The sequence below is a fragment of the Panthera onca genome, chromosome D3 (genome assembly GCF_046562875.1).
Source record: "Panthera onca isolate mPanOnc1 chromosome D3, mPanOnc1 haplotype 2, whole genome shotgun sequence".
NCBI lineage: Eukaryota > Metazoa > Chordata > Mammalia > Carnivora > Felidae > Panthera > Panthera onca.
The window spans coordinates 35,283,311-35,308,933 of NC_138350.1; the positions used below are offsets into that span (position 1 = coordinate 35,283,311).

Consider the following 25,623-nt stretch of genomic DNA (forward strand, 5'->3'; position numbering starts at 1 on the left):
TATCATTGTGGACCTGCCAGGATGTGCCAGAGCCCAAGTTTGTACTAATGAATGACAGGAAAGGCTGAGAGAGAAACAAGAGAAGCTAAGAAGCTAAGCTAAAAAGGAGGAAACCAAAGCAACGTTAATGCAGGTCCAAGAAGAGGGCACCATAACAGCTGTCGTCAGTGTCTTCCCATCTCCCAATTCTGTGGGATATGATGCTGCTCTAGGAGGGGGTCCTTCCTTTCCTTGTCTTGCCTTGAAAAGTTGATCTGTTGTAACTCAGCTCAAACCCACCTCTTCCATGAGTTTTCTTCTCTGGTTCCCAATGATTTTTTTTTTCCCTTCCAAAATTCTATTGTAGTTATGAGTATGTGCTACTTAACTTTTCTTTACTGATCTGATATATAACCTTTTATTGTTTTATCACTACAATCAGATTATGTGTTGCCTGAAGAGAGGGTCCGTGTCTCCACCTTTAACCTACTTAGCACAGAGCTGGGTACAGAGCAGGTGGCTGTAGGCTGCAGGGTTTCCTTAATGACTACCAAAGCTAGTGAGCAAGGCGTTACCAGATGTAGAAGATCATGGTGGTCCCATGATGATGGAAATATTCTACATCCGTGCTATCCAATACAATGGTCACCAGCCACTTGTGGTTATCGAGCACTTGCAACAAGGTCAGGGTGACTGAGGAATTGAATTTTGAATTTTAATTTAAAATAATTTAGATTTAAATAGCCACGTGTGGATAGTAGCCACCATATTGGAGAGCTCAAGTTAGGATTTATAGGGACAAACCAATGGGGCTGATGGGCAGGAGTTGCTAGAGGATTCCTTGGAGGAAACTCTCAAGGGAATCCCCTTGGTTGAGTCTCAAATTTCAAGATCTCTCAGACTTCCTGAATAAGACATGTGATCCTATCAGTGTCATGAACTGAACTGTGCACCCCTCACCCCCAAGCAATTCACATCTTGAAGCTCTAATCCCCAGCACTTCAGAATGTGACTATATTTGGAGGCAGGGCCATTAAAGGAGCAGTTACTTTAAAATGAGGTCATACGGGCGGGCCATAATTCAAGATGACTGGTGTCCTTATAAGAAGAGGGCATTTTTACAGAGGGATGACCATATGAAGAGGCATCAAGAGGGTGGCTATTTGCAAGCCAAGAAGGGAGGCCTCAGAGGAAAACCAGTCTTCTCGCACCTTGACTTTGGACTTCCAGCCTCCAGAGCTGCGAGAAAATAAATACCTGTTGTTTAAGCCAGTGGTATTTTGTGGTGGCAGCCTTAGCATTCTGAAATACCTGGCACGCTTCGATATGAATTGTTTCCAGTTATGGAGGCAAAGATATCAAAATGAAGTGATTCTGATGTGTAACCCAGAATTCCAATGTACTAGTTTTTAAGATGGGGATATTCTCTTTCCAAGTGTCGGTTCCAGCCACGGTGCCATATGTAACGACACTGGCTGGAAAACACTTGTTACGCTCAGGCTAGCTCGGTGCACACTGGGTTGGAGTAAAGCAAGTGGAATGCTTTGGGAAGATAAGTCACCTCAGCGTAGGAAACTGAGAAAATCTGGTTCTGGCAGACAGTTCTTCTGTGGGCTGGTGCTGAGTGATGGACGCGCCCGTGCAATTTCTGCTTCTCTGAACATCTTTCCCGGAGTGAGCATGCGTAGTCTTAATTTTTTGGAGGTCTGTTGTCCCTGATTTCTTAGTCAAGCCATAGGGCACACAAGCAGGGAGACGTCCTGTTCCCAATACCACAATCCTGTGATGTGTTGATTAAAACAGACCTACTCACAGAGGCAGACACACCCCACTGCCACAACCTTCAAAACACAGCATCAAGTGAAAGGCAATGTGGTCCGCTTATCATGGCTATTAGCCCACTCGTCAGGTGAGGCTTATTTTGTCATGATGGGCAACTCCGGCAGCTAGAGTTAATTAAGAACTATACGGGGATGCCAAAGGGTCCTGGCAGTTAATTAAGCGAGTCAGAAAATGGTCTTCTTGCTTTCTCCAGATCTGCCTGTTACATCGGGTCTCAAAGCTATGAAGTCTTGCGTGTGCCAACTTTTCCATTTCGTATTCCTACTGGCAGAAGATGACCCACGAGAGGTCATTACTGCATGGCCATCCTTACAAAATGCTCACGTTTAGATCATCCTTGACAGATGAGAACATTTTCCAGGATATATCTTCTTTGAAAAAGGCGATTTCACAACCTTCCTAAAGAGTGTGCCTATGTAGACACGTTTTCAAATGAGGCAGCTGCAAAACCCTTTGAAAAGAGGAGTACGCAGTGTATGTCATCTGCATAAATTCGTCTCCGGGTGGAAAACCAGGTCAAGAAAAGGAGTGAACATCTCAACAGATAGAGTTTGGGACCGATCAAGATAGACAGCTTTGAGCAGATGCGTCAACAGTAAGCCTGTGCCTTACGTCCCGTACTCGTGTGTGAGGGTTGTATTCAGAGTTCGGCAGGATGTGGTGCGGCATGGCCCTTTTCTTATTTTCAGCGGCTTTTCTGCACGTACCTGAGAACTTCAAACGAACTTCTAAGCAATTACATTTCCACTGAAACGTACAACGTGATCAGGTCTTTCATTTATTTATTTTTTCATTTTGCCTCTGCTCTCACGACAGCAGCAATCCCTCGATCAGAAGTGAAGGTGGAGGTTTAATGACTTTATGTATAATTTAGTTTTCTGCAATATGTCTCTTCACTTTCTGTTTTGCATAAGCTGAGGGAAATATGGCAGTTTATCAGATCTGCAAGGGCACTGAAGATATGCATTTCAGCTCTTCCTTTTTATCCTACAACGTCCTTCATTAGAACTGTGCAGTCAAGTGAAATTAGCTGCTGTAAAATATGACAAAAGTTCAGCCCAGGAGATAGCAGGTGTTTTTGGTTTTGCATTGCTCCCCAAATAAAAATTTTTAGGAAGCTTTGGCTGCTATATAAATATTATCTTTACAAAGACGCCAGGCCTTTCTAACATTAGGTCCACTGGACAATTGATTTAGGTGGTTTCTCAGACTGCAGATGGAGTGTGTATTGAGCATATATAGGAGGATGGCCAAAAAAGAGATAATGGGGTCCGACCTGTTCAGAATGCCAAAACCAAGTATTTTATATTAAGAAACCAAAATCCCACTGTGCAGACATCTTCATGTTTTTACATAGTTTTTAATTTTTTTTTAAAGCTTATTTATTTTGAGAGAGAGGGAGAGCATGTGTGGGGGAGGGACAGAAAGAGAAGAGGAGGGAATCCCAAGCAGGCTCGGTCTCGAACCTCAGTCTCAAGGGGCTTGATCTCAGGAACCATGAGATCATGACCTGAGCTGAAATCAAGAGTCAGACACTTAACCAACTAAGCCACCCGGGCGCCCCAGTTTTTTCTTTTCATATCCTACTTTTCTTCCTACTCATGTGAAGTTACAGGCACACAAAATATATTGGCTTTTCCACTTGAATCATTGTTATATGAATACTTTAAAAGCAATTACGGTGCTAGAAACAGAAAAGATTTTAAAAGCTGTAGTTCTTCTAGTAGCATACCTGTGATAATCAGTGGAACACTTTTCAGGTCACCATGCCAAGAGAACTTTAAAAATACAAAAACACGTATGTGTGTGCACGCACACACACACACACACACACACACACACACACACACACAGGTAAAACAGCAAGCTGTTAAAAATCTTGATCAATGAAAGCTTTGCATTTACCCTGGAGAATTTTAATTAGTTAGATTCTGAAAGTTTGTATAATTGGGAGATGGGCTTTTGAAATGTGTTTCTATACTGAACATTGACAAATAATTTCCATGTCTTCGTTCCACCATTCCTTTACTTGATCACACATACTGTCTTTGCTGGAAAAAGCATTACAGCATTTTGAGGGGGACATGCATCCACCGGCGGCCAGCACCAAAGGATGAACCCGCTTCCCTGTCTTTGCCTTTTCCTACATTGCCTCTTCGGTGTTGACTGGGCCAAGTCTACACTCAAGCCTGACTTGCAACACTTTCAAATAAAGTGCAAAGTGTCTACACATAACAAATAAAACAAGATCAGTTTGCAAGATAAAAATTCTTAAATCAATACCCTACAGTCATGCAGTCAGTAAACTTAATTTCTAACATTTCTTGCCTTTTGCTTATATTTTAGGAAATCGCGACCTGCCACTCACAATTGAAAGAAGGTTGCCAAGCGGTGCTTGGATGGCCCAGTCAGTTAAGCGTCTGATTTTCGATTTTGGCTCAGGTTGTGAGCTCACAATTTGTGAGTTTGAGCCCCCAGTGGGCTCTCTGCTGTCAGCACAGAGCCCACTTCAGATCCTCTGTCCCCCTCTCTCACTCTCCGCTCCCCTGTGCTCTCTCAAAAATAAAGACACATTTAAAAAATATTTAAAAAAAATAAAAGAAGGTTGCCAAGTATTCTGGGTATCTGATGCACACAGAATCCCTTTTCTAACTATCTCCTTTTCTTCACCCCTTCAGGTTTTACAGGCCCAGAGTATGTGGGAGATGGTGAAGGAGATTCTACTTCCTTCCTGTAGTCAGAAGCTGGCCTGGGCCCTAGGGCAAGCTGTGCTGGCTTCAAATTCCACACTTCCCATGAGTGCTGCAACACGGGTAAGAGATGGAACTCTCTAGGCCTTGGGTTCCCCATGTCCATAGTGAGGAGGGTGTGGGGAGCTCTAAGTAAGATAATACATGGAAATGCCTGGTCCATTGCCTGGCCCATGGCTGATGCTCAACTAACGTTAGTTGCTATTATGATAAAAGTGTTGATTAGTTTTACCACCACCATGAAGATGCCCACTACCTGCTTCTAATGATTTCTAAAACCATGAAATTATATTGATTAGGTCGTTAAACTTCAGCATCACAGGCCTGTGTTGACAAAAGACGATCGTTATGACTGTGAAGAGTTCCTCGCCCTGAACAGTCAACCACTGTGGCTACCAAGTGCTATGCAGAGGGCTGGACACTGCAGACACACACCAAAAAGGAGGAGGCCTCATCCTCGGGGAAGATGCAGCTCAGGTGTTAACACTCATGAAACAGAACAAACAGGGCAGAGCAGAAAATAGAGGCTAAATTACAGGGCCCAGACTCTCACTTGTGGTAAAGGTTTGGAGAAAGGAGAGATCTGTGAGGTCTTGACGGGTGGGTGGGGGAAGGCGTCACAGAGATGGGACTCCAGCTGGTCCTCAGAGAACCAACCAGAAGAATCTGGGAAGGGAGAGGGGAGACAGAAGTGGGCTTTAACCAGCGGCAAGTGATGCCAGCTACGAAGACAGAGCTGCGGCAATGTGGGAAAGGGAGGAGGTGATCTGACCTGAGTGGAAGATTTTTATTACAGAACAAAGGCTACTAGGAGAGGTGGGGCAAAGCTCACTGATGGGGGGTCGGAACCACCTAGCGCCTCAGACACTGGAGGTTGCTAAGCATGAGGGAGTGAATAATATCTCAGGAGGTGACATATTATTCAAGACAGCGAAGACTTGTCAACTAACTCAATTAGGGATGGTGACCAGGTGGTTCTGGCGGTGACCCAAGAATGGAGGGACCCAGTTTTGGAACACAGTAAAAAAAAAATCTATTTATGCTTTCACAGAAATGTGTATACCAAGCACCATTCTCATGACAGCTCTATGATGGAGACATCAATTCCCTTTGTAAACGAGGAGTTGGAGGGTTTGAGGGGTGTGCCAGAAGGACAAACATCACAGTGCCCTCATGCAAAAGGCAGCACCGGAGGATGCCGGGAGATGAGAGGTCTTAAGACATTCTGCCCTCATTTAAGCCTCACCTAAACATCAGAACCATTTCTCTATTTACCTGCTTTCGTATTTGCTTTCCTGCAAAGGTCTGAACACATGAGAAACTCTTGGAACCATTAGAGTCTTATTATTAACCTCCTCATAAATCAAGCGGACGTATCTGAAAGAGGATGCTTTGATTTTTATTAGCCACTTAATCACAGTTTTAAAATCTACTACTAATTTTTTAAGCAGTCACTTTCTTCCAGCGTCTACTGGTTGCAGACTGCAGAAGAAACACACTTTCCACAATGACTGCGGGCTGAAGGATAATCACGTATGTCCCATAAATTAAGGGGAGACCCTGCAAGTGAGCCTTCAACACGTGATGCTGGAATGGCATCTGATGTCAATCAAAATCCCAATGAATTCTTGCTTGATTAATAATGTATGCAAGCTCTTGCGAGAGTATTTCCTGAGGGCAGAGAACTTCTAGACCATTATTTACCCTTGCCTTAAGTTTTCTAACTTTGCTTAACAGGGTGTTCTGGCACTTATAATGGTGCATAAGTTCTGTCCCCAAGGTTCTGAATGTCTAATGGTATTTGTGAGGGTCCTTGTGGGAAAAGTGTTTATAGGTCTAATTATTTACCAAATGCATAGAGGAATGTCACAGTGAAAAATGGTCTTCCGAGAGCAATGCCAGCACAGCTCAAGCACTGATTAGATTGTTTTGACATAATTGCCAGTTCACAAGAATCATGACAGCCACTACTCAAACAATTTTGGAGGGAAACCTATTGGAAAGAATCAAATGGGGAAAGCACTGGAAAAGCAATTATAGAGAATCATTTGTTTATTTTATGGGAAGACTGATGTCAAATATTGGCATTTAAAAAAAAAGCATTAAAATTATCTGACCAATGCAGTCATCATGGCTGAACTCAAATACATAAATTTAAAATTTTTATTTAGTGCAAAATAGATCAAATTCCATGTTCTCCAACCCACCCTATGCTCTCTAAAATGTTGAAGAGGTCAATAATATTAATAAGATCTGTGCCAAGCTATAAACAAAAATTTGGACAAGCAATCGGACATCGAGACGCTGAACAAAGCATAAACCACGGAAGGCTCCATGAAAGATTTACTCCCCAACGAAGCACGGAGCTGCCTAACAGTGAGCAATGGCAGCCAGCTCCACCTGCCAGCGACACCGGTGCTCGGAGCACAGTGACATTGGTTACAGGCACGCTGGGAGTGGGTCAGTCGCCCTGCCGTGCAAGTGCTGGGTGATGAAATGAAACATTACCGGACCTAATGCCAGCAGTCAAAACTAACGTCCGGAGGAATTTCCGAAGGGTGAAGGAAAATGGGCAAACTATATGGGGCTCTTCAGCAAAGTACTTTTCCATTCAGTTTAAATAGTTTATCCAGCTCCATTTTTTCCTCCTAGCTGCTCATCAGACTTAGGGTGCAAGCTGCATTCCGTTTAAATACAGGCAGCCATGGGGCGCCTGGGGGGCTCAGTCGGTTAAGTGCCGACTTCGGCTTGGGGCATGATCTCATGGTTTGTGAGTTCGAGTCCCGCGTCCAGCTCAGAGCCTGGAGCTTGCTTCAGATTCTGTGTCTACCTCTCTCTCTGGCCGTCCCCCACTCATGCTCTATTTCTCTCTCTCTCTCAAAAAGAAAAAAGAAATAAAAAAAAAAGAAAGAACCATGAGTGCAGCTTTGTTTAAACACAGGCAGTCACGAGTCGCAAACACGAAGAGTGACAGACCCACATACACCTGCTATTACTATTGCAGCTGCTGATTCCCTCCAGCCTCTGACCATAAAGATGTTCCCACTAGGACGATTTTGTTAGAAAATGAGAGCTTGTAGACAAGGATCTGAGCAGTGGAAGGAAGAGGTGGAGGGATGGCAGTTGCAGTGGGGGACTGTGGCCCAGGCTGCGGTCCTGGCTGGGGGAAGTGACGAGAGAGAGGAAGACGAATGGTGCGCCCCAGGGAGGCATAAGGGAAAGGGTAACTGAGCACATGGGGTGGAACATATAATCCCTTTTTTCAAAACCCTTGCAACCACGGAGGGAAACTGTGCTGGCAAGGTGCTCACACAAATGATCAAGACAGGAACGATCCATGCGATAAAGGAAAATGAGGACCGTTCACTTCGTTTCACACGCATGTCCTACGTGGAAAGGCGAGGAACAAAACCAGCGGGCACAGAGGTCAGGAGTCTGCTCTCGGATGAGAGAAATGCCGTATGAGGCTCCTGCAGAAAGCACCTCTGATAATGGAAAAAAAATATATGATGGCGGTCAAGTGTGACAGTTGTCATCAGTACCTAACAGCAAAGGCTAGCAGAGGCCTAGGACGTAAGGGAGGCACGGCCAATATTGCTATGTGCAATTGTCTCGTGCCACCTTGCAACCTGCAGCCATTGGAACTATGTGACAACCAGGCTGAAAACATGGTTGTAGGATATAAGGAAGATATGCAGTCCAGGGTAGGTGCCTGGGTACTCCTAGAGGGAAAAACAAAAAGGGACTGTCTTAAGTACAGAAACCCAGATCTATTCATCTCTTTCACCCTTGGGGCTAGCTTTGAGGGTCCTTAGTAAACACCTGCTGGGGGCATGAATGCACAAATTAAAGAAATACTACCTGGAGATGCTCCAAATCCCAGGTAATCTTGGTTGTCAGGAATTTCCTTACCATGAGATATTTAGAGGAGAAGAAAGAGATCGATGAGGATAAGGTTAAACGATTACATGCAACCTAGACTTTGAAACTTAAATATGCATGCTCAAATTTCTATAGTGACTAATAAAATGAGAAGACAGTATGTAATTTTCAAACTAGTAGAGTAAAAATAGAATGAGACAAATAAAATTGCAGTGAATTAAAGCTAGGCAAAGAAATTTGATGGGGGTAAGATGTGTAAGACGAAGCACAACAAACATAAGTCACAAAACAAGGTGATGGAAAGGAATTCGCATATAGATCAGGGTGCACAACAAATTAAAGCTGTACTATGTGGTAAACTGGTTGAGTGTAAAGGTAAAAGCGTAAGGCTGGGTTGACATAATAAAATACAGCTCTATGCTATTTAAATAGAAAGGCTGAAGATATATACAGGAAAATGCTAATTAGAAGGAAGCTGGCATACTTCTATTGAAATCAGACAAAATAAACTGAGGACAAATGTATTATGAAAGACAGTAACATCACAGACTAATGATGAAATGTTCAATTCACTTGGAAGAGACTACAGTTCTAAACTTGTATTTATGAGAGAGCTTAGCTGCAAAATACATGCCTTCTTTTAACATGCCTCTTTCAGTAGCTAATAGGTTGCACAGGTGAAAAGCTAGTAAGTGTACAGAAAATGTGAACAAAATTTCTAAAAGGCTTGACCTGAAGACTGTATGGAGCACTGCACTCAATGCTGTTGTTAAAATACATAAAATAGGTAAGAAATTCAACCACGTGTAACGTTCTAAATAGCGTCCACATTTTTCGATGAATTTCCTCCGACCATAGCGCAATTAAGTTATGAATCATTAATAAAAAGACAACAAAAAAGATTTCCTGTGCACCGATAAATAAAACACATACTCATGCACCCACATGCTCTAAATAACTTATGGGTCAAAGAAGAAATGGTAATGAAAATTTAAAAAAATTAAAGGGATAATACTCGATGATCACAGTACTCAACTCTTCAGGAAAAAATGATAGCCTTAAATAAATGCTTACATTAGAAAAAAGATAGAAAATTTATGTGCTTCACACTCTGTTTAAGAATAAAAGCAAAATAAACTCCAAGAAAGTAGAAGGAAATTAATAAAGACCAGGAACAGAGGAAATCCTTAAAAATGCAATATCCAAAATCAACAAAGCCAAAAGTTAGTTCTTTGAAAAGGCTAATGATAAAACTAACAAATCTCTGGCAAGAATATTCAAGAAACAAGAAAAACAGAAGTTGCAAATAAACATTAGTAATGAAAAAAGAAAAAAAGGAACAAGAGTACGAATTAAAAAGATCATAAAATATTAACAGATACATGCCTCTACATAACAAAGTTAGACAAAATGCACAAATTCCTATGAATGTGTTAACTATTGAAAAATTAATTAAAATTTTACCAAGAGGAAAATGCCGAATCTAGTCACTACTACAGGCTACTTCTAAAGATAATTCGGGGACGCCTAGGTGGCTCAGTCGATGAAGCATCCAACTCATGATTTTGGCTCAGGTCACGATCTCACGGTGTAGGAGTTTGAGCCCTATGTTGGGCTCTGCCCGGACAGTGTAGAGCATGCTTGGGATTCTCTCTCTCCCTGTCTCTCTGCCCCTCCCCTGTTCACATTCTCTCTCAAAATAAATAAATAGACTTAAAAAAATATTTTAACGATAATTTGAATCTTACAAAAAAAAATACGGAGTGCTAGCCCATTCATTTAAAAAAGTAGCTATACTCTTCATTCTAAAATGTAAAAACGGAAATTGAAGAAGGATAAATAAGGGGTTAGTCTTATTTGTGAACACAGACGCAAAAATCCCTAGCGAACAGTGTTCAGCAATGTTTCATACGTATCATGGCCAAGTTAGGTTTATTCCATGAATGAAGAGTTGGTTCAATATTAGGATATTAATTATATTAACGAACTCATCACACTAACATATTAAAGAAATCAAGTAATTATTTTAGATCTCAATAAATGCTGAAAGACATTCTATAAAATTCAATATTTATCTATGGTAAATAATAACGAATCAGGGATGGAAGGCAATATCCTTAACCTAATCACAACTAATTATTAATCATCACAAGAATTTCCTCTTAAAATCAGGACCGAGACAATGATGCTTACCAACCTAAGCTTTATTCAATGTTGTACTGAATATGCTAGTCAGCTTTATAAACAAGAAAAAAAAAATAGATAAGATGTATAAGGACTAAAAAGAAACATGGTTATTAATGAGAGTTGGCATGATTTCCACACAGAAAATTCTGGAATAATCTACAGACAAATGATTGAAATAAAGATAGCTGAAAAATCACAGAAGCAATATACAAAAGGCAATAGTGTGTGTGTGTGTGTGTTTGGGTGTGTGTTTGTATACATAAACATATATACACACCCACATACACCTCTATATATTTATGCATATACTCTATATACTTGCAATTAAAAGAAAATGTAACTTTAAAAGATACTATACTACTGCCATAACAAAAAAGTACAAACAACTAATAGATGTAAAAGATTGTATGGAGAACTTTTTGAAACTTTACTAAAAAATATAAAAGACCCAAATAAACAGAGATACAAGCCATATTAACAAATAGGAAAATCTAGTATTGCCAAGAGTTCAATTCTCCCAAGATCAACAAATAGATCCCATGCAATTCCAAACAAAATTACACAGAATTCTTCATGAAGCCAACTGTATAAACGTCCATATTTTTCATGGGCAAGGTGATCTGCAGATTATGGAAGCACAAAGCCTAAGGACTGCCAACACATTTGTAAAGAAGAACAAGGTAGGCCATAGTAGAGCTCCTACAAGTCAGTAACTAAGACTTGAACACAGTGGTGAAAAAAAGAGGCAAAAGGATATGAACAATTCACAAAAGAAAATTCTCAAATGGCCAGTAAACATATGAAGACATACTTAGTTTCAAATGGAACAATAATGAGATACTCTTTTTTCACTTGTCAAACTGGCAAGGATTAAAAATAAAAACTGACTGGGGTGCCTGGGTGGCTCAGTCAGTTAGGTGTCTGCCTTTGGCTCAGGTCATGATCTTGTGGTTCATGGGTTCGAGCCCTGCGTCAAGCCTCCCTGTCAGCTCAGAGCCTGGAGACTGCTTCAGATTCTGTCTGTCTGTCTCTCTCTCTGCCCCTCCCCTGCTCATGCTCTGTCTCTGTCTCTCAATAATGAATAAATATTAAAAAAAATTTGTTTTAAATAAAAACTGATTGGGATGCCTGGGTGGCTTAGTTGGTTAAGCGTCTGACTCTTGATTTCAGCTCAGGTCATGATCTCATGGTTTGTGAGTTTGAGCCCCCCACGTCAGGCTCGATAAAATAAAAATAAAATAAAATGAAACTGACTATTGCTCATTGTAGTGCAGGTGGGTTGAAGTAAGCATTCTTCAAGCATTCTTGAAGGAGACTATTGATGATTAATGTGATTTGGTACAAACCTTTCTGGAAAGCAAGTTGTCAATATGTATTAAGAACCTTAAGCACCTTATACACGTTTAAAAAAAATTTAATGTTTATTTATTTTTGAGAGAGAGACAGAGTGTGAGTGGGGGAGGGACAGAGAGACACACACACACACACACACACACAGAAAGTGAAGCAGGCTCCAGGCTCTGAGCTGTCAGCACACAGACCGACGCAGGGCTCGAACTAACAAACTGTGAGATCATGACCTAAGCTAAAGTCAGAAACTCAACCAACTGAGCCACCCAGGTGCCCCACACCTTATACACTTTTTTTTAAGTTTATTTTGAGAGAGAGACAGAGACAGAGTGCGAGACAGAGAGACAGAGAGAGAGCGCGCGCGCACTTGGGGGAGGGGCAGAGAGAGAAAGAGAAAGAGAATCCCGAGTAGGCTCTTTCATACTCAGCAAGGAGCCTGGTGCAGAGCTTGATCTCATGAACTGTGAGATCATGACCTGAGCCAAAATCAAGATTCAGATGCTTAACCAAGGGAGCCACCTAGGTGCCGGGCACCTTATACACTTTGAACCAGTAATTCCATTTATGGGAATCTATCTATAGAAAATAATGGCAGTAAATGCATAGAATAACTCAGAGCAGTGTTCAAGACAAAGACATAGGAAACATTTGTAATACAATAGTAAGTGGGAAAACATGGTATGAAACTATATAATGATTTTAATGCATTAAAATATTGGATGAAAATGTACTGAAAATTAATAGTGGGTTTATGGGTGATTTTTATTATCTTTTTTTTTCTTTACACTTGTTTTACGTTTCCAAATTTCTTTCAAAAATTATGTGTTGCTTTTAAAGGAAACCAACAATAACAATAAAATCGGGACCTGGAAACCTTTAAAAGCATATTTTGTTAGTGTGTCTCCTCCAAACGTTTTTCATCATTAAAATGGAGAAAAAAATAAAAGCAAGTGTTCTCTTTAGGCAGATAAATTATGTTAATTGGATTTATAGTATATTCTCTTCATGTTTCAAGAAGTAAGCTTAAAATACATGTAGTGATCAGCCAAGTGAAATACTTTGGCCTTAGAACTGGAAAACACATCATTACCCAAAGCACATAAATACAATCATATAAAAACATATACTGCATATTTATAATTAACACTGACTACATTATAATTGTTCAGTATCTCTTGTATAATTTCCCAAAAGTAAACAGATAAAAGATTTTCCATGTATCCCTAAAGGGAAACAATAAAAGATAAAAGGAGTGAGAAGTTTTTTAAATGCATAAGATACTGAGTAATATGGGCGAATTTCAATAAGGATGTAGAACTTCTTTTATTTCAAAAGATTCAAAAGAAGAAATCAGAGAAGTCAGCACTTTTACCTTCTTTTTAGTGATACGGCAGGTCGAAAAGATTATGGGCTCTCATTCAATATTATATTTTGGTCTGAATAATACATGTAACAATAATGTGAGTTTATACCACATGAAATGTGGAATAAATTAAGTAATTCGAAACATTTACTCTGTAGATTTACTTATTATTCATGATCCTTAAACACTGGGACAGTGGGGATTAAAGAAAGATTGGAATTACGATTGTAAACACATTTCAGACATTGTGACGGCTTCATACAAAAATAGTGTACTGACATTATTAGCATACCCTCTCATGTCAGAGTTCTTAGTGTTTTGGAGATGGGATGGGGTTTAGAAGTGAGACTGGGAAGGGGCTGAGTTGGAGGAATGGAGGGGAGGAAAAGATAGAAAGTTCGTATCGGGAAGGAAACCACCCCATTCGGAAATACTGAATAAATTCACCGTTGGCAAGGGACAGCCAGAGAATGACCTGTGGATCCTGAGTGCTGGCACTCTACACAGCAGTGACCGCCAGCCTGTGGCTCTCAGTGTGCCCGCTGGAAAAAATCCCATCCGTGGAAACATGTCAACCAAGCGGGAAGTCTGGCAACCCTGAGGGGATCACTAATATCACATTAGTGGGCACTTGGTGTTCACAACTGACTGGGCTGCTTCAGGGAAGTTGAGTGAGTTGCTCAAGGGTCCAGCATTAGGGTCTGTCTCAGTAGACTCTTCAGCGACATGACAGGTTGAAGACTGGGGACCCAAGTCTTCTGCTTGCCAATCTATTGTCCTTTCTACTACACAGCAGTACTGTTTGGAAAAAATGATTGATTTTCCAACTAGTTATTTTTTGTATCATTCAGTCAAAGCTTAAAGGTGTTGGTTCCGCCTGGAGGTCAGAAATCCAGTTAACAACACTGTCATCCTTGTGTTGTATCATCTCATTGAAAAGAAATTTAACACCTTTCAGAAGGGATCTTTTAGAAGACCTTGGGCTTTCACACACAGCTCAAGTTCACACATTCATTTTCTCCCTCCCTTCTTCCCTCTACTGGGTTGGTTGGCAGTAATAATCGAGGGAAGCAGCATATAGAATCCATGCTCTCCAAGGCTGTAGCTTGATTTTAGCTTATAACTGGTCCTGGTGAATTTCCAATGAGCCAGGCTGGCTGGTATCTACAGGATGAGTCTCCTGTATTTTCCTGACAACAAAAAACTAGAGCAGGAGAAGAGCAATGTTGGAGTGACCTCACTCTCAGATCTGGGCACTGAGCGAGATTAATGGGTAGCATCTGCTGCTGCCGAAATGCTGAAACGTATCAGCGTTGGCACAGACAAAGGGACCCCAGGGCTGGATGGGTCCTCTGCCAAAGGACAGAACACTTCAAAGCAAACAAAACCACAGAGAGGAAAAATAACACTCCTGCCATGAAATCACAAGTCATAGCAATAAAACACAAGGTTAATTTCCATAGGTTTGTAGCTCTGTGGTGTTGCAGGAGGAAGGGATTGGCACAATGGAAAGAACACAGGCTTTAAAGTCAACAGACATGGGATAAATTCTACCATTCAATAGCAGCATGGCCTTTTGACATCATTTCCTCATCTGTACAATGGGTATAATAATGTAATAGCTTTGTGGTTAGAAATATCCCTGTGCACGCGCGCATGCGTGTGTGTGTGTGTGTGTGTGTGTGCGCGCGCACGTGAATCTCTGTACGGTACTGAACACATTAGGTATTAGAGGCAGGTACCATCAACATCATCATCAAAACGCTAAGAGCAAGTAAGACTTTATGAAAAGTCTACCCCTCAAAACCTTGCTCCCAGATGAAATATGTCCATGGAAACACAAATTGCTTTTATGAGCTCTGAAACTTTGTATGATGATATACAGTATCTCTCTTGGAATAGTAATGTTAAAGTCTCACCTAAATAATCCTACATTGTTTCTATTTATTTATTTTTAATTATTTTTTCATCTTTATTTATTTTTGAGAGAGAGAGAGACAGATTGCGAGCAGGAGAAGGAACAGAGAGAGGGAGACACAGAATCTGAAGCCGGCTCCAGGCTCTGAGCTGTCAGCACAGAGCCTGACGTGGGGCTCGAACCCACGAACTGTGAGATCATGACTTGAGCTGAAGTCGGACGCTTAACCGACTGAGCCACCCAGGCACCCCAACATTATTTCTATTTAAATTAAATAAGAAATTTAAAGCAAACAAGGGTCACAAATATTCATTCTAAAATTTTTAAACACATGGTTGACATTCAGTGAGTGAAATGAACAGCTGGAACCATGTCCATTGGTACTAGTTTTAAATAATTGGTTACTGGTACAGTTCTACTTGGTCAGCACAATTTTTTTCTGGTTGGCTGTTGCTAATTCGCTCAATCCTATATGATGATTTAAATCACTGTGAGCATATATGTTGTCATCATTCTTTTTTTTTTTTTTTTTTTTGAGTTTGTTTATTTTGAGAGAGAGAAAGAGGGAGGGAGAGAGAGAGCATGAGTGGGAGAGGGGCAGGGAGAGACAGAGAATCCCAAGCAGGCTCCATACTGTCAGCACAGAGCCCGACATGGGGCTTGAACTCACAAACCATGAGATCATGACCTGAGTCGGATGCTTAACCGACCGAGACACCCAGATGCCCCTATTCTGTCATAATTTTGCCCACCCTTAATTTAATCTTCCCTTCCAAGGGTGTATGTGTTTAAACACACAGAAATCAATTTAGCAAATATAATATAACTTCCATTTAGCAGTATTTGTCAACTATCTATTGAATAAGTCTATTAATATACAGCCTGCCACATTATCAGTTAATATATTGCCCACTGTATTATCAATTAGTATGTCACCTACTATGTTACTTGAGCTCAGAGATAGGAGACTATGGAGGGTCTGGTTGTTTCTGATTGGGAGATCCAGGAAAGTGGCAGGAGGAGGTAATATCTGAATTGGGTCTGAGGGCATCAGGTACATGAAGGAGGAGCTGGAAGTCACTCTAAGCAGGGGCCACAAGGTGAAGCACCACCCAGAGACACGAAAGTACTTGGGAGTGTGAGAAATGATCATAAGGCACATGGTGCAAAGTGCCTGCAGGTAAAACTAAAGCCTGAAATGCAGGCTGACGTCATGTCGTGGAGGTCCTACTAGTACGCTGAGGAGTTTCTAATTTACGGAAGGAACCCACAGCACAGTTTTGAGCATCAAATGTGATAACACGTGTGTTTTACAAAGAAGATTGACTGCAGAGGAGAGAAGAAGAGAGACAAGTTAGGGGACTCTTGTGATGGTTCACACAAGACATGAGGACCAGGCAGTGGGGTTGCAGAAGAAGGGTTGGATGTCGGAATGGTGGGGAGGGTAAGCATTCAGGACTTGTAACCTGCTGATGTGGACGTGAGGGTGAGGGAGTGGGCAATGACGACCGAGCTAGACCGAGTTAGTGGGTGGTGACTCCATCCAACTGATTCTGACACCCATGAGGTCAGTGAGAGCTAGGACACATGCACATTTACAGCCCCTTCTGGGACAGGTCCTGCAACTAATGGCATCTGACACTAAAAGCATGTTAACAAGTGGGAAAGGTACTCAACTTCTCCCAGGGTAGAAAAGAAAATTCTAACAACGAGCTTCCAAATGGGAAACCAGACAGTTGACCAGAGGCGCTTCTAACAAAACTGGCAAATGTCTACCACCATCAACTTTCATGGGGGAGCGGTGAGGCAGAATCACAGGAAATAACAATTTTTAGTCAAATTTTCTGAGGTTTGAGCTTGTACATGATATTATCAGGGGTACGGGAAAAAGGCAACTGAATTAAAAAAACCAGCTTACGCATACGAGGTCCTGAAAGCAAGTGTGGCAACATGAAGCATGCGACAAATAGAACAGACCCTTTTCGAGTCACGGTTTAGAAGAAAATAAACCAAGTACTCCCACTAAAATCAACCCTCTCTATTGCATTATTTAAAAGTACGCAGAAACTTTTATCTATTAAGACAGGATCTATAAACACATGCAGTCCTCTTGTCCCAAATAGCTTGAAGCAGCTTCAGAATTTCAGATAGAAGTTTTTTATCATTTTCTTGTGGACCGGCTGAGCATCACCGTAATAATTAAAGGAAAAAAACATGTCAAAACTCACTTGGCTGCTACAGCCATCGGAGGCACAGCTGTTGTGATTCTTAATGCATTTACAGTGCTTGCCAATGCTTCCCCCGACTCCCCATCCTTAAGCTTTCAATGGTTTTGCTTTGTTTGTTTTGTATCCTGTGGAACAGAAAATAACCTGCACTGATTGTGGCAATTGATTGACTCAGCTGGTGCCTCCGAATATGAAACGGGAACTGAAAAGCACATCTGAAAAGTGCGTGGGCTGGAGGTGAGCGGGGAGGGGGTGCCTCCACCCTGGACTGCTCACAGAAGCACGGACCAGCCGTGCCAGGCAATGGTTCTGTCAGCTAAGTAACACACAGTAGCTTTTATTCCACCTGCCCCTGCCTCTGTTTTCAAAACCCAACAAAGACGCTGATGCGCACTGGTCTTAAAACTTTTCTAGAAGTATGTATAATTCTCCCTATGCCAACCAACCTCCAGCAGGGGAGAGACAGGCACCACCAGGGAGGGCTGTTCTCCCCCACTCTTTGGTTGTCCCCTCAAAGGATCCACATCTGTCTTCCCAGCCAAGGGCGCCTCCAATCTAAGGGACATCTAAACCTGATCAAGGAATTATAACCGCAATGTCCACAGACTGTGGGCGGTTTTCACGGGGTGGTTTTCTTTTAGGTTTCTTTGGCTTCCCTGAGGTGGGAGGCAAGTTAGCAAAAAACGGACTTTGAAGGGCAACTGAGGTGTTTAATGAGACTTCCTTCTGAACTTGGCCACAACTTGGAACAAAAGCATCAAATGTTAACGTTGTGCTTCCACGTAACAAAATCAGCTATTTTAGTTAGAAAAAAGGGGGGGGGGGAGGATGAGAGGGGAAAATATCCAATCCATACATTTCGTTTTAAAGCCTCATAAGGAGATAAATGCATAGGCTGTACTTCAGCCTGTAGATTTTAGCATAACATCTTCAATTTCCCAATTTCAATTGAGCTGAAAAACATTTTCCATGTTCAATTATAAAATTAAAAACCAGTGCTCGTACAACTTGAGAAATATATAGGAGAGAGGTAGGTGGGGGTGAGAATAATAGTTTCCTAAACAGATTTAGATATATATGTACACACTGATTTTCATTTCCAGAGCAGGCTGCAAAGAGTTACTTAGGTTTATAAGTTTTAGCTCCAGTAATTGGAAAATAAATTTTGGTGCCCCAGAGCAATATTGATTATTAGCTAACGAAACAGTACCATCTGTGTTTTTCAGGACGCCCTATCTGGGAGTGGTTTTAAATTGCTGTCCTTCCTTTATCTTAATTTTATAATGATAGCAAAATGTGCTCTCTCAGAATTAAATGACTGTGGTCCTCCATAAGGTTAATGTCCTTCCTGCTTGGATCCCCAAAGGGATAGAAATTCGCTCTCCAACCCCACGGGGTCCCCAGGGAGGCTCTCTGTGGCAGTACGGAGCATGCTGCTAGCTCAGTAAGTGACAGGGCCCAGGAAAGCCATGTCTAGGATGGGGCCTGTAGGTTCAGGGAGGAACAGCAGAGTCACCTTGACTCCAGCTGCTAAAGCCCCACGTCTGCAGGGGCAGGATGGCTCAGTCCTACCTTGGGATCCTTGTGCACAGCTATCTCCTTTCTCCTATTTTTGGCACAGAAAACCCACAGATTTTCCCCCGAGGGGTGAGCACAGACGGCTCTTTGCTTGCTGGGAAAAAGAACAGTTCCTCTTCGGCAGCAATGTAAACAAACTTGCCCTTTCTGCTCGGTCTTTCTCCCGAGATCCCTGATCCACTCTGTGATGACAACCTGCCATTTTCTGTCCAATTCAGCATGTTTGCTTTTTTATTGGGATTCATGTCTGAGTTTCTTTTGAATCAAATTACTGCATTTCCCTGGTGAGATACACCATATGACGATCTTGTTAGAACAAAATCAAATATAAAATTTGCGCTCAGTGCTGCTCGGTCTCATCCCCCACCACATGTTTTCCCTGTTGTTTGGACACACTTCTGTCAGCTACTTGAACAGTAATGAATCCTCCTCATGTTTAGGACGATTTTCAGACATTGCTGTCTTGGAAAAGATAAAGGCGAATTGGTTGAAACAGTGTCAACAGAGAGCAGGTCACTATTTCAAAACTATTTTACAACGTACATCGCTGGTCTTCCCCAATATACATGGGTTGAAGAACACCAGAGAGACAAACGGATTCATTTTGTTGAGTCAAAGCCGCAACTGAACACTTTCTTGACGTTTTATCCCCAGAGAGGTATCGTCATTCATTGCTTCAGTGAGCCCTGAAGCCAAGCATTCCATAGCATCTTTTTGAATGGGAACGGGGCATTGTAGTTCACGTTACATTTTCTGTAAATAGTTTCCCTCTTTCCTTTACTTTTCCTGGTACTGATTATTATCTTTCAAGCAATTCCTGTGTGCCTCGTACAAATAAGGTTTACAAACTAGGTTGTGCTAAATAGTGCAGAAACGAGTCTCCATCCAAACACCGGAGAGACTCATGTTACCCCAGTGTTTCTTCGCTTCTCACAGCTTTCAGAGTGACGTTCAAGCTTCTTGGTGGGACGCTTTGTGATCAGACCCCTAGCCCTTCCTGGGATTCGGGTTCACGGCACTAATTGCCATTTCTGAGTACGCCACTTAGTCTTGCTTTTGTGTCCACCTGGAGTCTCCCTCTTCCACTTTTTCTTAGTTAACTCTCACTTCCTTCCTTCCTTCCTTCCTTCCTTCCTTCCTTCCTTCCTCCCTTCCTTCTTCCCTCCCTTCCTTCCTTCCTCCCTTCCTTCTTTCCTTCCTTCCTTCTTTCCTTCCTTCCTCCCTCCCTTCCTTCTTTCCTTCCTCCCTTCCTTCCTTCCTCCCTCCCTCCCTTCTTTCCTTCCTTCCTCCCTTCCTTCCTCCCTTCTTCCCTTCCTTCCTTCTTCCCTTCCTTCCTCCCTCCCTTCCTTCCTTCCTCCCTCCCTTCCTTCTTTCCTTCCTTCCTCCCTTCCTTCCTCCCTTCCTTCTTCCCTTCCTTCCTTCCTCCCTTCTTTCCTTCCTCCCTCCCTTCCTTCTTTCCTTCCTTCCTTCCTTCCTTCCTTCTTTCCTCCCTCCCTCCCTCCCTCCCTCCCTTCCTTCCTCCCTTCCTTCCTTCCTCCCTTCTTTCCTTCCTTCCTCCCTTCTTTCCTTCCTTCCTTCCTCCCTCCCTCCCTCCCTCCCTTCCTTCCTTTTAAATTTATTTACTGTCAAGTTAGCTCACACACAGTGTAACCTTGACTTCAGGGGTAGATTCCTGTGATTTATCACTTATATACAACACCCAATGTTCATCCCAACAAATGCCCTCCTCAGTGCCCATCACCCATTTCTCCCCCCCCACCCCCACCCCTCTCCTCCATCAACCCTCAGTGTGTTCTCTGTATTTAAGATTCCCTTATGGTTTGCCTCCATCTCTGTTTGTATCTTATTTTTCCTTCCCTTCCCCTATGGTCTTCTATTAAGTTTCTCAAATTCCACATATGAATAAAATCATGATATCTGTCTTTCTCTGACTTATTTTACTTAGCATAACACTCTCCAGTTCCACCCATGTTGTTGCAGATGGTAAGATTTCATGGTTTTTCATCACCAAGTAGTATTCCATTGTGTATATATATACACATCTTCTTTATCCATTCATCAGTTGATGGACATTTGGGCTCTTTCCATAATTTTGCTATTGTTGAGAGTGCTGCTATAAACATTGAACTCCCACCTACTTTTTGAAGAAAGAGTCATTCTAGCCCAGCCTGGTACCCCTAGGCTCAGCAGCGTGCCCCCAGTGTCAACGAAAGAACTGTTGCAAATCTATTTTGTGGGGTTTAACCTGATGGCCGCGCCACGGTCCCTGCATGGCTGCTTCCTCCAGCGCAGTGAGCTTCCCATTGGCAGGGCAGGAAGTTTTTCACATCCCCAGCACCCAGCAGCATCAGATTCACAGCACTGGCTTAGTACACGCTGGTGAATTAATGAGTGCAGCAACTTGTTGAATTAACCGCTCCTCCTCCATCTTTGGCTGCCAAAGACACCACCGGAAACATTTTTAAAAATAAAGAGCATTTTGTGGTCTGTAGTCACACCATTCCCTAGGACTTTCCTAATTTTGATATGAAAATACTCTTTAAGCAACAAAAGGTGACAGCACATATTTTGAAATACTTATTTTCTCAAAGCCTTTGTCCACAGAATCAAACCTACCTACTTCCTTAAGTTACTTTTTAATGGGAACTTTTTTTAAAGTTTATTTATTTGATCGCTTCTCGGCCTTTTGGCTAAGATCAAGTGTAAAGTTTATTTATTTGAGAGAGACAGAGACAGTGTGAGCAGGGGAGGGGCAGAGAGAGAGGGAAAGAGAGAATCCCAAGCAGGCTCTGCGCTGTCAGCACAGAGCCCATTGTGGGGATTGAACTCAAGAAACCGTGAGATCATGATCTGAGCCGAAACCAGGAGTCGGACACTTAACTGACTGAGCCATCCAAGTGCCCCCATTTAATGGGAACTTTTGATGATACCTCAAACATGATAAGGAATCCACCTAGTGTTATAGATGAAGCGAAAATGTACTGTGCCATAAAGTGATTGGCTCATTCTATCCTCAGAGTGCTGACCACAAGAAATGACAGAGATGGACTGAAGCCACAAAAATGACACAGTCTCCCTGTAAAGCCCATTGTGTGAAGTCTTCTCTTGGACCTTACTTATGAGTTAGTATGTTTCTCTTTTACTAGTTAAACCTTCAACTAAGTGCTGGATTCAATTCTAGTACTTATGATGCTAAATGAGTTACTCCCCACAACAAGCTTATGGGGTTGACACTATAGTTATTCCATTTTATGGATGAGGAAACTAAAGCCCAGAGAGGTTATGTAGCTTGCCCGAGGTCACACAGCCAAAAAGAAGCAGAGCTGGGCTGGAATACAGGCAGTCCGGCACCAGAGCCTGTGTCCCAAACCATAGCTTCTCAGGACTCGATCTGTGAGAGTTGACACCACACCAGGCAGACAGGGCACTCCTGACTTTCGGAGTCGATAAAACGAAAGAATGCATACTTGACCACGTGGTTCACAGAGGTGTGTTGCATTAGAGTTCTAAAAGCCAAATAAACTCAGAAAAATACACGCTTAAGGGTTTTCCAGGTTCACGCTAGAGTAAATGTCCCCTGAGGATTGAGAAAGTAAAGCAAGGTAACTGTAACCGGGACCTTGCCCTGCCCTGTTGATTCCTGTATGTTCAGTTGTGCCTCGAAAAACATGAGGGCACAGGATTCAGCGATGCACCAGGAAGGGTGGCCAGGGCAGGACTTCGGGTGGGATGCCCAGGGGGTGACCCTCGTCCCTGCAGCACCCCGCATATGGGTACCCCTGCACAAGTGTCACATGCCTTGTGCGTGTCCTGCCACGGCCCCCTCTCCTATGTCAGCGCCCCACCCTCACACCGCGCCACCCCATGGTGGCAGCGGGAGGTGGGGAGACTTAACCTGAAAGTTACAGAGTGCTAGGATTATCCCCAAGAGAACTCTCTGTTTTGCAACTCTCCCCATAATACCTTCCTGTTTGTTCCTGCTTCCCTCGCTAGTGTAGGTTCTTTTAAATTTTCTTCCCTTTCTTCTTCTTTCCTTCTTTAAAAGAACCCAACCAACTGGTAATGGTTTGGGTGTTTAAAAGTATTTGAAAGCATCTCTACCCCCAGTTTATTGAGATATAGTTGACATGTAACATTGTGTAAGTTTAAGGTGTGCAGTGGGATGATCTGGTATACATATACGTTACTTTTCAGCAGTCTTCTCTGATCCACTGAATGTAGAGAAAAAAAAAAGTTCTTTGAAATGTAATTAATACAACATTTTATTTCAGAGTGTAGCAATCCTTAATAAATCATCAATTATAATAGGTTTAAAATGAGTATCTGCTGTTTTAGTTTGCACTTATAAATCATATTTCTTCAGGAAATATGAATGGGAAATGATTTTTTTGTGCACTTTCAAATAGGCATCATCTACAGTGTGTTACAGGAAGTCTCGAGGTATTTTGATACAGTTCATGAAAAATTGGACTCAGGTTATTTTATGAATTGTTATTTGAGCCTATAACTAATCTCTTTGACATTAACATCTTTAATAAACATTTGAGCAACGTACGCATTCAGAATATTGGAGAGAACTGAGACATTATCTCTGTTTGTTAGGCTTCTATTTTCTCCCTAACCTAATTTTGTCTTTCATAAGATATTCATGCTTTTGGAAGCCTTATTCTTAATCCTATTAATTCCTAAGCTAGCCTTTAAAAGTGCATGAGGAAATATGCAAAGGCAGTCAGTTTCACCGAGTTAGAAGTTAAATTGCTAAAGGTAGATGTAAGAATTTCAGGGTTGCTAAAATGCAGAACTTTATCTGAAACTACCGCCTGGACTGAAATCCAACCCTCAAGGCCTGGTTTGCATTAGTCTCTGTGGCTCAGCAGCCTTCTGAGCCGAGGTCACTGGGAACACACGAGGATGCCCTTGTCAGTAGAGCGGAGCGTGTGTGTCTGTCCATTTGTCCGCATTGGCCTAAAGAGCCAGTCTTAAAGAAGCAGAGCAGTGGGGCAGCTCTGGCAGCTGTAGTGAAATCTTGGGCAACTCAGCTGAGAAACGGAGCTAAACTCAAGACAACGCAGCATCTGGGGCATGAAAGGAAGTATCATGAGGTCCCTGAGAGTTGAAAGAAGCAGAGTTTGAAACTCGTAGGGTAAGAGGCGGGAGGAAGTGATGTTTAAAATACTCTTTTTATTTTTCTCTTAGAGAGAGAGAGTGCGAGAGTGAGGGAGAGGGGCAGAGGGGGAAAGAAAGCATCTTAAGCAGGCTCTGTGCTGAACTCCAACGCGGGGCTTGGTCCCATGACTCTGGGATCACGACCCGAGCCAAAGTCAAGAGACAGACGCTCAACCCACTGAGCCACCCAGGCGCCCCTAAAATACTCTTAATTCCAGACAGAACGTTTCGCAGCTTTGAGGTGGTTAGGTAAAGGCAGTACCAGAAACGCATTCTAAAACGTAAAAAGCTACGACGCATATATAACCTTGTTTTTATTGTATGTATGCTGCTACTTTCTCTTCACCAATGAGTGTGAACTAATTTTACTCACTAAGGTACACAGAGAAGTCCTCCCCCTCACCAGCCCAACCCCCGCTCCCCCTGCCCTGCCCAACACACACTCCAGTGATGGTTCGCCTCTTTGAAACAGGTTTCTTCAGATCAGTTAATTGTCTCCGGTTCCTGAATGACTTGCCAACGGAAGGAATTAGCTAACGACGGAGGTGGTAAAGACAGCCCTGCATTTCAGGTAAGGTAGGAGCATGTCACCATGCCTGGAGATGCTCCTGAAAGCTGCCTGCCCTAGATCCCGCTACAGCCACATGCTCTCTGGGCTGGAGGGACAAGAGCTGTCACAGCCGTGACACGAGCCAGTCCCTTCACTGTGGTCTCGTCTCCAGCACATGACATCACTGGTTGGCCTGTAATTGTGTTAAGGGGACAGTTTCTTCCCGGACAGCCAGCACAACAGCATTAGGAACTTCACATCATTCTTAATCACACAAAAAGCCAAGAAGGATAATCACGAATGGGGGGAGAGACCCTGGCAGGCCTCTGTTCTTGCTGCGCTTCTGGGGAACAAGGGAAAGGGATCCTCCCTCCTCTCTGCATTTTACGTACGTTACCTTCCCAGCAGTAAGTCTCATCGCCAGGTCGAAACGGGTGTCTGGATGAAATACAGGGTCCCGTCGCCCCGCTGCAGCAGTGGGGAGCACAGTGCCTGGCAGCAGGCCCGGGGGGCCCAGAAGGAGCCCCGCGCGCGGAGCTGGCTCTCACCTCGTATTCCTCCTTGAAGCCGTAACCCTCGGCACACTTCATCTGCGTGATGTGTTGGAGCAGGTCTGCCACGCGGATGGCGGGGTGAAGCTGCCCGGTCTGGTAGGGCACGTCGGCCGGCTCGCGCTTCTTGTAAGTATGGGACTGCACCAGGCTGCTGGTGTCGCTGGCCATCGTGTGGCTTTCGTCTGGGAAGAGAAGGCCATGAAGGGCGTGAGGGAGGCCCAGCGGGGCCCCCGAGAACGCGAAGAAGCTGCCGGCGCCATCCCTTCCACCTACGGC

At 42.9% G+C, this 25,623-nt stretch overlaps 1 protein-coding gene across 6 annotated transcripts in view; it reads right to left on the reverse strand.

Annotated features, from left to right (window-relative positions):
• Positions 1-25,623, reverse strand: part of PTPRM (protein tyrosine phosphatase receptor type M) — a 796,527-nt gene that overhangs the window by 113,243 nt on the left and 657,661 nt on the right. For all 6 annotated transcript variants that reach the window (XM_060613276.3, XM_060613283.3, XM_060613278.3 and 3 more), the window contains one exon: positions 25,342-25,529. In XM_060613276.3, the coding sequence (XP_060469259.1) occupies positions 25,342-25,529 (188 nt within the window). The remainder of the gene's footprint in view (positions 1-25,341; positions 25,530-25,623) is intronic.